Source organism: Diabrotica undecimpunctata, chromosome 7 (genome assembly GCF_040954645.1).
Source record: "Diabrotica undecimpunctata isolate CICGRU chromosome 7, icDiaUnde3, whole genome shotgun sequence".
Lineage (NCBI taxonomy): Eukaryota > Metazoa > Arthropoda > Insecta > Coleoptera > Chrysomelidae > Diabrotica > Diabrotica undecimpunctata.
Window position 1 is genome coordinate 14354632 of NC_092809.1, and position 14919 is coordinate 14369550.

Consider the following 14919-nt stretch of genomic DNA (forward strand, 5'->3'; position numbering starts at 1 on the left):
ATACTGTATATTAAAAACACGTAATTATTTAGAACAGAACTATCTCCCGAATAATTATACAACCATCTCCCTTTGCAACTTAAATCTACAACCTCTTTCCTTAAGTTCCGTAAATTAACAAAAGCCTATCTATCTGAAAAACTATATTATTCAGTGGAAGAGTTTCTTAGAATAACTAAGAAATTATAGTAGGTTTAGGTACAAGCAACCAAAGTATTTTTATATATACATATATTTGGGTATCCATGCAGCAACTTAAACTTATTAGTTTGTAAGGTTTTATTATGCAATTTGCAGTTTAGTTAAATTTTGCAACGGATTGTATATTTTATTATCCTTTATTTTGTAATATTGATAATTTCTGTGATTTTAGTAAATTTTTAATTTTTATTGCTATTTTTTTTACTTTTTGTAAGCTTTGTCCATAAAATTGTACAATTTTCAGTGACAATAAAGCATATTTCTATTGTTTTCTATTCTAATAAACCACAAATTAGGAAATAACATTTCCAGTTCGAAGATTTTGATTTTCGTGCTAGTTTGTGCTCTTAGCATAAACATTAAACAGCCTTAAAGATATATATGATTTTAGTAATGCTAAGGGAGACAGTGAAAAGTTACGTAAACTTTTGATTATTGTAAAATTTCATGATCTTTTTTTGTTTCAGCACGTTTCTGGTTACCCAAAACTGGCCAAAGTGAAAAGGCGTTAGTGACATAGTGTGAGACTCGCACAAAATGCCTTTACCGAAACGGGTGATAGAGCCCGTTTACGTCACTAGGGGTACATTACCGGAAGACTATCCCTTACCGTCGGAGCTCGAAGCTGTTACGAACGGAACTCTAGCCAACACTGTTAGACAACTTTCTTCATTATCTAGGTAAGTTTAATTTTAATTCTTAAGGCTCAAGTATACGGGGTGAGTTTACAAGTTACAAGCCGGCTTTTTCACAAGAAGCTCGAAAACTACTCCAGTGTACTCAATGCACTCACTCCCTTAGCTACTTGAAAAAGCGACCTAGAAAAAGTTGGATTGCTGGTGACTTTACCCACCACTTATCGGTTTTTGGGTGAGCTAGGTTATAAAATAGCCTTGTGTACTTTAGGCGAGTAGCATTGGTTTTTATATATGTCATAACTTAACAGCAGACGACAATACGTGTTTTTCACACGCCATCTAGTTATCTAATGAGCAAGTGGAAAATTTTGTCTGTACTCGACTACTAGCGCACTCTCTGACTAGTCGGCTTCTTACAAGCGGACTTGTTAGCTTGTGAACTCGCCCCATGTACTTGAGCCTTGTTCCTTCGACTTTATAAATTTTATTAAAACTAAACAGAGTCACATACGCGGATTGTCACAGAGTCACATACGCGACAACTAAGTAGACTAACACAAAGATGGCACCAATTTGAAGGAATATTCTTTATCATTGTGTACAATTTTCTTTTACTGTGTTAATTATAACAGTACAGATCTATCGTTATATTATAATTTTTTAAGGAACGAAGAAAAAATGAGTAAGAACAGTGATATACAGTCGTTCTAGAAATAAGGGTTCAAAAGAGCTCCAACCGTACAGGAAGATAGGAGAAGCAATCCGGTAACACCGCTGTGGGCGGATGTTGCTCCACTCAGTAACCGTTTGAGGTGGAGGTTTCCATTATTGATCCCGCCAAATGTGAGATTCGTTCCCTAATTTATGTTTGCACGCCAAAGGGTACGCGAGGATATTTATTATCAGTTGACGGAGGTATATGACTGAAAAATTGGGGTATTGAAATAAGGAAGCGAACTCAATCCCTGCTGGGCATAGAAAATATTCCGTCAGTCTCAATCCCCTGTGCGACCTATGATTGTATCGTGCATTGTCATGTTTGTCCTCGAAATTTGAACAAGTCTTCTAGAAAGTCTTGTGCGGAGCGTTTGCATGCAAAAAACATAAAAGAGATCTGCAATGATTGTTTTACTGATTAAAATTGTGATGTTTTCTGTAGTCTCTAACTCATACAATTTTTTACAGTATTTTTATTTATGGGATTTTGGGTGATTTACTTCTAAGTCTTGTTAGGAACAACAATTCTTTTTTTTTTTTCAAAGCTACACCAAAGTTCTTATTTAAGCAAAATAATTTTGATGGTTAATAAAAATTTTACAATGCATGCAGTAGTGTTTTTATTGTCTAATAAAGAAATAAGTAAACCTTTTGTTATAAAAACTTCTCTGTATCATTAACAATAGTTCAAAAACTATACCTAATGCAGTATTATTATTAAAATTATGAAAATTATATGTTTAGTAATATAAATAAAGTGTTCTACAATTGTAGAGAACGTGAACAAAAGTTTCTCAGTTTACCACGTGCCTAACGGAGGCCTACATTTTCGAATAATTATTATTTTGCTATATTTGTTCGTTGTCTATATTTTTGTGTGGAAAAGTGTCGGTTTTGTGAAAGTACATCTCATAAGACCAATCTTCAACGCAAAGAGAAATAAATCTAGCAGCGTCAGTATTCAACTGTATACTCCTTTATTAAGTTAGCAGAACTTTCAGTTTGTATGCATGGCTCTAATTCTGTGACAACTCCAGATAATAGCTTCGCTACTTCGCTGTCTGGCGCTGTGCTTTGAATACGCGACCGACGTTATCATGTGCCGCGTATACATTGTTTTTAGGAAATGTAGCATATCAGTGTGTGAAATGCTATAAATAGGCCATTTTTTAAAATTATTTAGATGTTATGCGCACGTTTAACCTGTTAGAGGTCGTTTTGATAATATTACTCCTCGCTTTGGTAAAAAAATTAATTGCTTTCGTTTATTTATGGAAAAACGAAAAAATTTAAACAAAATCCAATTAACTACGGATCGTAAAAAGTTGTAAAAATTTGGTATCGTTTTAAGAGCTACCATAATATTAGAACATTTAAACTATACTACATTTTTTAATGTGTGAGAGCACGGTAGTTAATGTTACACTTCTTTTAAATCAAATTTATTCGGAACACCAACAATATTACAGTACTTGTTTACAATAACTCAATGACAACTATAAACTTCATAAACTTGAAATACTACTGTTCTAAACTGTCAAAAACATAAGTTTATATATCATAGACAAGGAAAGAGGGATGACACGTAACACTCATTTAATAAACCTTAGAAAAGTGAAGACAGTTTCGATGTGACCGCCATGTTTTGGTGCCTGTATGTTGCCCATTACTACCTCTTGCAGGGTTACCAGGTCTACTGATTTTTCAGTAGATCTACTAATTTCAACTTCAATATACTGATTTACTGAAACACTATATCGATCTACTAAAAAATATGTGTGTAAAATATGATAAAATCATGTTCAAAAAGTGATCATTATGTCAGTGTTCAATAATACATTTTGAAAAAAATCTATTGATATAATATATCCATTATTTCAATCTACTGAAGAAATAAAATATGACCTGGCAACCTTTCTGGTGCCGGTTTGGCTTCAGTCAATTCCATACGATTACGCGTCACCTCTCTTTCCTTGTCTACGACATACATAGTTTCTGACGTTCTAAACTTCACTAGACATTTCACGAATTTTTGATCTCATCTTGAATGTTCTCGAACTACTTTTCTTTTTCGTCAAGGTACTTTTTCTATGTGGGATAAATCTTACGGAATTGTCGTAACAAACAGTTGATTCTGGTTCTCTCGCGACATCGCGACATCTGTAATCACCAAGTAAATTCGATCAGTGGCGTAACAAGGGCTGGCGTAACATAAAATATTATAAATTAACTAAAAATGCTTACATTGTGTAGGACTAAGTTTTTTTTACTTGAGTTTGTATGACTACGGGCCTTCGGATCCATTCGCCAAAGACTAAGTTTTCTTTGTTTCTGTAAAACTCTGATATTGAAATAAATACTAGCGAGCATCTAACAAGTTTACAAGCAAAGTTGTAGGTTAGAAATACATGTGGACACGCTAAAAATTATATACCATCTAAAAATAGGACACACACAATACACATGAGATTTTACGGGTGCTGAAAGTCACTGGCATCCAAAGTTGCCACTGCCACTGAGCGCTAATGGCTTAACAAAGTCCCTCACAATGGAGTTGATAGACTTAATTGGCTCTTTTTTGTTAGGTCGACACTGAACCACTGGCGAAGGTTTTGGAGCCAGTATGTTCTTCGTCGTCCAGAATCACGTTTTCTTTCTGTAATTTATTTTCGTTTAATGCGGCGTGTTTTCCGCCGCATTTGTTATAGCTATCTTCATCTTGTTCAAACACTCTTTTATCTCTGTTTCTACGTGGGATATTTTGATTTAGTTGTACGGGGATTTCTGTCTGGTACTTCTGTTTGTACGTTTCGTCCCTATCTAATCCATCTGTATTCCATCTTTTACGTTCCGTTTGGTCTCGTGTCCCTCCGTTGATTTTTATCCTTGCATGTAATTTTACTTTTACAAAAAAATGATCTGACCCTACATCTGCTCCCATTTGATTTCTTACGTATACTATAATGCTAGCGTAATACTCACGATGACATATATATGTACACACAACACAAAAGTCTAGGGATATTTTTATAAATAGACGTATTTTGTTTATCTGTAATCAACTTAAAAAAAAGAAATACAAAATTTGTAGTTTAAATTGTTGTTTAATATGTCAAAAACCATAAATTGCAAAAAACAAAAAATTGGAGCAAAAAAAAATATATTGCAAATCACCCATCTTTCACATACCACCATAAAATGTCAAAAATACGAAATATAAACTTAAAATAAAGTATGGCCACCAAGTTGGTTTATCACAGCTCTACATCTACTGTTCATGCTCCGAATCACATTGTTAATGTCTGCTTGAAGTAGTTGTGTCCATTGTTCTCTCAGAAGCTCTTTTAATTGAAATTCATTGTAGATATTGCCCATATGTGGAGTAATTCTTCGTTGGAGCTGTCTCATACATGCTCAATGGGATTCAAGTCCGGTGATTGTGCTGGCCACGGCAATACATCAATACCCTCGTTATCCAACCAGTTTGTTACAATATGCGCAACATGTGGCCGAGCGTTATCATGCATAAAGTAAAAATTTTCTCCAACAGCAGCAGCAAACGGGCGCACAACAGGTTTAAGAATAGTGTCCAAATATTGCTGACTTGTGAGAAAGCCACGTGGGAAAATGAGGTCAGTTCTTCCATCAATCATGATTCCGCCTCATACCATTAATGTACTACCTCTGTATGTATACACTTCTTAAAGATGTCATAATCGTTCTCCATTTCCGAGTCATCTCCATACTCTTGTCCGACGAGAATCTGGATGAAATCCATATCTAGACTCGTCACTAAACAAAACTGTGGCCCAGCCATTGTCAGTCCAATTCTGAAACTCTTGAAATCAGGTTAATCTTGCAGCGCGATTGCCTCTAGATAGAGGTGGACATCTCAGTAGTCGCCGACTACGAAGATTGGCTTCATGGAGACGATTCCTCACAGTACTGCTGCTAATTGTTACATTATGTGCAAGCTCTAATTCATTAACCAGCTCGGGTGCTGGTAAAATTAAATATCGGTCTTGAGCAACGGTTGTAGAGCGACCACGTCCTGGATGTTGCTCGGCTGGACTCCCAGTGTCTCTAAACCGACGCCACAAATGACTTACGACGCTTTGGGAGACACCCAGCTGGTCAGTAACTTGAGTTTGTCGCATACCAGCTTGAAGGAGGCTCACGGCTCTATTCATCTCGTCCAACGTTAAATGTTGTCGTTGCATGGTAAAAAGACAATATCTTTAACTCAACTATTAAGCAAGAATGGTATAAAGTGACTAAAATTAAAAACAAACAAAACATAAAAATGTCGATTTTTTGTCCCTTATAAAAAACATTCTAAAACACGTATTGCAATCAGTTTTACATTTTTTTTTTTTGATAAGAAGTGAGTGTCTGTATCAACAATTATAGTACAAGCAAATTTATATGGTCATGAAATTTCTGTCATTGGTATTGTCAAATTATTAAAATATCCTTAGACTTTTGCGTTGTGTATATTTTAAGCTTTAGATTAGATTTACAATTTAGTATTTTTTTCTCTTGTTTCAGGCACGCTGAAGATTTATTTGGCGAATTAGCAAGAGATGCCCAACAGCTCTACGATAGGTCAAATTCTTTGCAAGCTAGAATCGATAGGTTAGCCATAAAAGTAACACAATTAGATAGCACCGTGGAAGAGGTGTCACTTCAAGACATTCACATGAGGAAAGCCTTCAAGAGCAGTGTGGTGTTCGACCAACAGGTACGAATTTATAGTTTTGCGCAAAATCAAGCTTTTGAGGTAGTGGTAGTATTGTTTTTTCTCTGGAAGCCGCTAAGTGCTACGGAGATTCTGATGGTGATGTATATTATCACCTCTTATATTCAAATGTACTCAAGGAGCACTTTTTTAAGAAGCCCTAAAATACTAATAAATGGTGCACGAATAAATCATTTAAATATGCCGATGGCATCATTTTTGCCGCATATCGGTTATAGCTTCTAATGAACATAAAATCAAGACCTGGATGAGTTTTTATCCAAATTTCCAAATTATTCGAAACTTAAAATTTTATATCTATTAATATTCCTGTTTTTTAAACGTACCCGTAGGGATCTATGGAGGAGTAAGACCGAGACACAAGCGCTCATCTCTTGCCGTACTCATCCATAGATCGATCCGATACACCAGCGTATTACAGTCTAAGTAGCAGATCTATTTAGGATCCATCGATTCGTCCGAAGAAGAATCTCCAGTCAAGTCAATTATTATTTTGTCGAAAACATTCCCTCCAATCTCCACATTTTCTGTTCTTCCTTAAGGACATTAGCCCAATCTTCTTTCCATATCCGTTCCATTGCTAGTTGAAACATAGGTTGGACATCAGAAATTTTATATGTCATGTTTTCTGGCAATGGTAAGGAGGAAGTCTCAAAATGGTGTTGCCTTTAGCACGAGCCATTGTATCCACAATATGCTGGCGATATCTCTGTCACGATGCTGTCTAATGACACTTATAAGCTCAGTCTTAATCATGATCTCGAAAAATGGAATCACTTTTTGTCCTAACCAACTCTGCATGTCTTCTTTTCTGGTGTCCATAGTTGACAGTTATACTTTTGGATCTTGCACAATTCCATCACCAGTCACCTTTTTTTCACGTACAGTGTGTTCACTTGTCGACACGGGTATTCCCGTTAGAAATGAACACTGAGCTACAGCTACTACTTTATTTTTTTCACGTACAATGAGTTCAATTGTCGACACGGGTACTCTCGTTAAAAATGAACACTGAGCTACAGCTTCTACTGTATTTTTAAAAATTTTATACACTCTACAGACAATTTGCTTTTCTTCTACCGACATAAATGTCCGCTTTTCTTGTACATTACTTGGACCCGCTATCCAGATATGAACGCTTGACGATGAAGAAACCGACCGAATAAACTATTTCTCCCATTCCCACTCTTTTCAAGGACGTAAATACAAGTGTTGATTAAGTTTACCGATGTTTCAAAGTATTCAACGAACTTGTTCAACTATTCGCTCGTGAATTACACCGGTTTATACAAGGTATATTGTTACGGGGGCAAATTTTATGAAACTATCTTACTTTTAAAATTAAAAGTGAAACTGGAACAAAACCATGAAGTGGAGATATCCAGGAGTGGCTAGCATACCTGTTGAATACAAAGCACGTGGTGTTCGTGTGTATTAAGGTATAAAAAATGCTTACTAATATTAATAAGCATTTTTTATACCTTAATACACACGCACACCACGTGCTTTGTATCTTACTTTTCACCTATCCACATTGGCGAAGCATACACAATAAAAATGACCCCGGTAAGAATTTACTTTTATAACATTGTTGCCGTTAGCTCAGTTCAATTTGTAGATGAGTCACCTTCAATTGAAAATTGTTATAGTATAGTGACGTTATACATCTGGGTGTGATGACGTAATTGATATATTTTTTAAATAAGAATAGGGTCCGTATGCTATTTGAATGATTATTGAATTCTCTATTCAGTGATATAAAAAAAAAACAATTTACACAGGGTGGACAAAAAAATATTTATCTTTTGTATTAAATTAATTTACACAACATTGTATGTAAAATACATTTTCTGCTGCCAGAAAACAGATAAAATACTTATTTGGCAAAAACAAATTGCTTTTCATTTAAATTAAATGTTCTAATTGCCATTGGATGACTGAGACACACATTCAGCTTCCTCAAAAAGTAAACGTATGGTCTGGGATAGTCTAGGACTCTAGGACGTGGAACAATAGAGTGACACCCAAGATCTTCAGATCTTACAATACTTGATTTTTTCCTATGGGGATACTTAAAATCAAAAGTCACTAGTATAATAAATATGATACGAATAAAAATCGGCCTATTTAGGGATATGTCACCAAAATCGCCTATTCTCGAAAAATAAATTTATTACATAATTTTGCCCTTCACTGTACAAAGTATTTCTTTAACAAACGCATTAAATACTGTTTTATGAGAATTTTTATTTTGTTTACGCTGAGGGGATATAGACGTTTCTCAATCAATGTGGATAAACATTGAAATAATTTAACTTTGAATTATCTTCAAGAACGATTTCGTTAAAAGCAGACCACATAAATTTCATGGAATTATTCATGCTTTTAACAAACATGGAAATACCTTCGTTTGTATAACAAACCCCCGTAAAATTGATTTGTGACCGTAATCCATTTGATCCCTATTCTTAGTCACAGTCACGCACCTTCGAAGAAACGAAAGTTGCGATACGACAGGCGATTTATAAGGTAGAAATTTCTATTAGTCGATAACTATGTTGTCTAAACCTTTCTGTCGCTGAAACTAATATATCCTTAAAAATATTCTAAATGCAGTAGACCTTATTACAGACCAGTTATATAAGTCGTTGGATCCATTACTGATTACACATTAAAAATAGAATTTTTTTTTAAAACAGATTAGTTAGAAAATAGTTCTCTATTACAGCCTAGAACAAAACGCTAAATGACAATATTGTTATGCAGTATATGATTATATAATATACACCTATCCTTTATGCAGCCTACGATTATACACACTTTTTTGTAGCTGAACTTAATATATCGTTATAGCCCAGTCGTCAGAGATTTGACTTCTAAAAATGATTATGATCAAGTTGAATTTTGCTGAGAATATAAAATTTGGGACTCCAAAAAATATGCAAAAAAGTTTACCTACGCTCTTCCCCCTAAAACCACCCCTCACAGGGGGAGAAAATCGATTTAACAAGAATGTATACACCGTAGAAAAAAATTGAGTGGAATTTATAGCTGAAGTTGTTTAGTTTCAAAAAACGTACTTGCGTAATCGAAAAGAAGCAGTTTTATTAAACGTTTTAGATCATTTGTAATATGAAAGTTTAAATTCAGCATTTAAATTTTTTAGGCATATTTTAAATGCGAGCATTTGTTGTTAAAACTTAAAATCAAAATTGCATTCAATAGGTTTCGAAGATTAGGCTCTAATATTGAAAATTTCATAGTGACCGGTTAATGAAAGTATAAATTTGATTTATATCATGAGAATCGTAAAAAATACCAAAAATCGCGCAACGTTTATTTAATTAACACCTTTATAAAAACGGACTTTATTTGTGGCAAAATACAAAAATTGCATACGAAAGCTGCACTCTTTACTTTATTGTACTTAAAAGATATCGAATTTTCACCGTCGAGTTGATAAAAATTTATTTAAAATTGATTTCGCGCTCGTAACTGACATTCAAAACCGCCGGTTGCTTCAAGCGTTGTTCCTAAAATAACGGTTCATTCTACACAAAAAGTGCTAATAAACATTTTTGTTCAAAATTACCTCAGCTACATTTTTTTTTCGGCGTACAGATTCTTGGTAAATTGATTGTTTTGTTTTCCCCCTACGAGGGGGGCATTTTAGGGAAAAGCCCGGACGTAGGATAGCGTTTAACTTTTTTGGATCTTTTTGGGTGTCCAAAATTAACATTATTAGCAAAACTCAGCTTATTTGGAGTTTTAGAGGTTCAGTGGCATCTTCGTCTCTGACATCTGGAGTATTAAAAATATTCTATATGTAATAGACCTTATTATCGACCAGTTATATAGTTGTTGGACACACTACTGATTACACGTTAAAAATAAAAATTTTTCTAACAGTTTAGTAACAGAAGCTAGTTTTATATTACAGCCTAGACCAAAACGCTAATGAGAATATTGTTATGCACTATACGATTATACACACCTATTCTTCGACGAAAAAGAAAACAATTTATGCATATATAAGTGTAAGATTATAGATTTCAAAGGAATCGATTGGCCTCGTAGATCTTTCAGAGTAGACCACACTGAGATCTTTAAGATATTTTGTGTATACACTACATTTAATCCAACAGCTATTTATTCTTCTTATTAGGATGTCTGTCCGTTCCGAACGTTGGCGATCATTCTGGCTATTGAACTGAGTTTATTAGTCTAATTTATTAACTTTATTTATTATAAAAATGTTCTAACACTTAGTTTATTTAAAGTCTTTATTTGTACAATATAACACTAATTTATTTCACACTATAATTATATAATTTATTTACAATTTAACATTTATTACAATTTCTACTCCCGACAATACGCGCGTTACATTTCAAAACTCGATACATTATTCAGACTAACTAACACAATGAAAATTCCTCTATATATATATATATTTATCAACCGTTGTTCTGGAGTCCCTTCGAAGTGGACGGATGTTGACCTGTGCTGACCCCTGAACTCTCTCGAACGGCATGGAAAGAAGACCGGTTTTATCGTAGGGGAAACTACTAGAAAATTCTTATTAGAATAATGTTTACAGGTTAAATATGTTTACAGGTTAAATATGAGTCATATTTATCGTAACACTATGATGACTTTGTTAGTTGCTATACGGAATAGCTGTGTCAAGGTCTTTCTATACCATGCTCTCAGGTTAGTAAGCCAGGATATTCTTCTTCGTCCTGGGGCCCTTTTTCCTTCAATTTTAACTTGCAAAATGCATTGGAGTAGCTCATATCTGCCTTAATTTCTCATTATATGTTCCAAATACTGCATCTTACGGCTCTTCACGATCGCTATCGCAGGTTATTAAGCTTGACTCCGTTTCCTTTATCAATATATTTTAGAGCCTCTTCAAAAATGTGCTCCGAGTAGAGATTGAATATCAGTGGTGAAATTATGCACCCCTGTCTCACTCCCCTTAAGATTTTGACCTGATCTGTATATTCTCCATCTATTCTGAGCACCGTTGATTGATTCCAATACAGGTTAGCTATTATTTTTCGGTCTCTTCCATCAATCCCTGTCTTCTTCAGCACTTCCAATATTTGTTCATGCCTGACTCTATCGAAAGCCTTCTTGTAGTCAATCAGGCATGCAAAAACATCACAAATGGCATCTCTACATTTCTGAAACAATACCTGCACGCTAAATAAAGCTTCCCTCGTACCAACGGTGTTCACAAATCCAAACTGATTGGGCTCAATTCGTTCCTCGCATTTCCGGTAAATTCTTTTGTGGATGACTTTTAAAAACAGCTTCAGTAGATGGTTCATTAGGCTTATGGTTCTATAGTCTTCACAGTTTTTTCTTGCCTTGTATATTTCGTTAAATATTTCAGTTATTATTTTTATTTGTTCTACATCTAATAGCTTCAGCAATTCTGCAGGAATTTCATCAAGCCCCGGTGCCTTTTCATCCTTCATTTGTCTGACGGCTGCCGTATTTCTTCTGGTAAGATTTCGGGACCTAAATTTTCTTAATTGTGTGTTCTTGTATTGTTTTAAGGTTGTGGAAAAGTTTCTCCAAGTATTCTTCCATACTTTCTTGCTTTCTGTTGCGTTTTAGGAACTTTCCAGCTTTCGATGGACATTGAAGTTATCATATCGGCTCTTATACTCCTCTATTTCTTGACATTGTTCTGTTTTTTGTTTCTCTTTGGCTTCTCTTATCTTTCTTCTGACATTCTCTTATATTCTTGCAGATTTTCTTTGTTTTTTCTCTGATCCATAAGTTCAAGTATTTCATCGGTCAGGTGATGTTCTTTTGTTTCTCTCACTGTTTCTTGTATGATGGTCAGACTTTCCCCGTATAGTTCCTGCATTTCTGCATTCGTTTAGGAAAGGTATCCGTTCTCTGGTCAGGTTCTAAAAAGGTCGGTTCCAGGTACTTATGGCTTTGGCAAACAATTGTCATGTAGTTGCAGTCAAATATACGGTTGTTCCCCTGCATTTTCACAAACTCTATTCATTGGTCTATCCACACTGCGACTTGAGTTCGGTCTCGTGAAGCTTTAAGAGTATATTTGCCTAGAGAGCAGAAAATTGTAATAACCTTTTTGATTTGCCCGTGGCTTGGAATGTTTTCCTATTAGGCGACACAAGTACTTTTTTCCATTTTCGAATATCCTCCACTATACGGGTTTTCGGTACGCCCCACAATAGCTCTGGTCCGAGTCAGTTTTTTACAATTTGAATAAATTATTTTTTGCATTTATTGATTTAAGTAACGGGTGGTGTTATTCATGGATTTTTTATATTTTTCTTTTTGTTTAATTTTTATTTTTGTATACGAATTTAAAAGAAAAAAGTTATTCTGGAGCAATTAAGTAAAAAGTAGGAATTTTTTTAATTCGCCGCTAATTTTTTATAATACTTAATTAAGAAACATGGTTAGTCTCATTTTAAAAATAAAGATTTAAAGTTTTGTTCTACATTAGAAAATCAATTAAAATAAAATAACAATTTTGATTTTTTTGGAAAACATATTTTTTTAATAGTTTAAACAAATTACTAATTTTTTTAAGTAAAAAATAAAGTAACTTTGCAAAACGATATTTGGTTATAAAAATGTTTTTTTTTACTTTTCTTGGAGCATATAAAAAGTAAAAGTTTTCACCTTTAATACGGTACTAATATAATTAGTTTGAAGAATCGGATCATTCTGACCTTATTTATAATCGAATATTACAGAATGAAATATCTGTATGATTTTGGAATTTTAGCTATTACATACTTTCAGATTGTAATGAATAAAATATAACTTGAGCAACGCGGAATGTGCTGTAAAACTGGTTCGACCACGCCGTTCACTTTTACAAAGGATTAACTGTATTATATGGTACTTTTATCAGGAAATTCACAAAATAATTTTATTTACGAAACAAACAATTGATATCATTGTTGACATAAAATGCAAAATTTCCAACGGGATGTCTTATCTGTTATATTTGTACGTCACCAGGGAACTATTAATATTTTGAAATACATACAGCACATCGATTTTACTTCTAAATTATCATCATATGCGATTTAATTTATTTTTTCTATCTAGTTTCTTAACAATCGCGAATTGTTAATTTTGTTTTACGGAAGGATAATTATTTCGTGTTCCGTCTGTCGTTTATTTCAACGTGACTAACGTGATATTTATATTGAGTGAGATATAAATGTTTGGAATTCTTGACATTTTGAATTAATCTGTTTATAAACTATTCATAGCATTTGTTTGCGTATTATTTTAACCCTTCAACGGCAAAATTTATTTTTTGCAAAAAAGGAAAGGAAAAATCATAAATATTGGTCAAAACACTTTATTAAACATATTGGTACAAGTATTTTTCTCAAAATATATGTAATTTAAAAAAAAAATAGTCGTTACGTTTTGGTAACGCTAGCCGGTTAGGGTATACAAAAAATTTTTGGACAAGAAAATTATCACTTTGGGCTGTGAAACATTATATTGCACTCTAGACATAATCCTACATCACATTTGACACACATAGTACGAATACTTGAGCTACAACCTTCTCCAGCACATCGACGCCTCTTATTATTGGGGATGTTTTTCAAAAAATGGTCTGTTCTGTCATATCTCAAGTTATCCGAACCTATTAAAAGATAAACTTGATTTAGCAGCCGCAGGTCTTCCAGCACCTTTTGAAGCCATGCCATATTTTATCAGATAGGCTTGAGCAATCTCTCGTCTGAATTCTAGTTGGGTAAGCTGTGTTTGATGTTTACACTTCTTGGATATACACCAAGCATTGACTATAGCAGCTTCTAGTAGCCAAGTAAAAATTGACCACCACCACTTCTTTCTACGAATTGAAATCCTGTATCTGGATATCTGCTGGTCCATGAAGTCAGTGCCTCCCATAAATCGATTATATTCAGAAATCAGATAAGGTTGTGGTACTTGAATAATTTTTTTTTCGGCTCGAGAGTAGCGTTTTACTTGAGTGACTGGATTGACGCCATGACATGTAGATGCTACTGTCACTACATTATTATCCATCCACTTGACTAATATTATTGCATCTTCTTTGTCGATGACAGATATCGTGTCTCCTCTTTTTTTCGATTTCGAAATAATACTTTTTTTAGGTAACTCACAACTTGTAGGAATTCTATTTTCCCTCATAGTTCCCGTACCATCATACCCTCTTTGTTTCAAGGAATATAACAAATTAAAGCTTGTGAAGAGATTGTCGAAGTAAAATGTGAACGGGAGCTTTTTTATATCATCCGAAAATTCATCTATCATGCAAAGTAGAGGAGCAGCACATTTTCCAAAATTGCTTTCGTAACTAGTGTTTGACTTTGGGTTTTTTCCTTGATATATATCAAAGTTCACCAAATAACCAGAAGCAGAGTTTAGGCACCACATTTTATACCCAAATCTGATGGGCTTACCCCGAATAAACTGTTTACATGAATGCTTCCCAAAGTATTTGATCATAGCCTCATCGTAATTCAAGTTCTGTTCAGGTATCCAGTTGTCAATAAAGCGGCGTTTCAAAAGGCCCATCAGTGGGCGTAGCTT

The 14919-nt window shown here is 34.2% G+C and overlaps 1 protein-coding gene across 1 annotated transcript in view; it reads left to right on the forward strand.

Moving 5' to 3' along the window:
* Positions 1-14919, forward strand: part of LOC140445006 (U6 snRNA-associated Sm-like protein LSm3) — a 96350-nt gene that overhangs the window by 19657 nt on the left and 61774 nt on the right. Inside the window, exons 2-3 of the mRNA XM_072536781.1 lie at positions 669-881; positions 6105-6297. Coding sequence (XP_072392882.1) covers positions 739-881; positions 6105-6297 — 336 coding nt within the window. The 5' untranslated portion in view covers positions 669-738. The remainder of the gene's footprint in view (positions 1-668; positions 882-6104; positions 6298-14919) is intronic.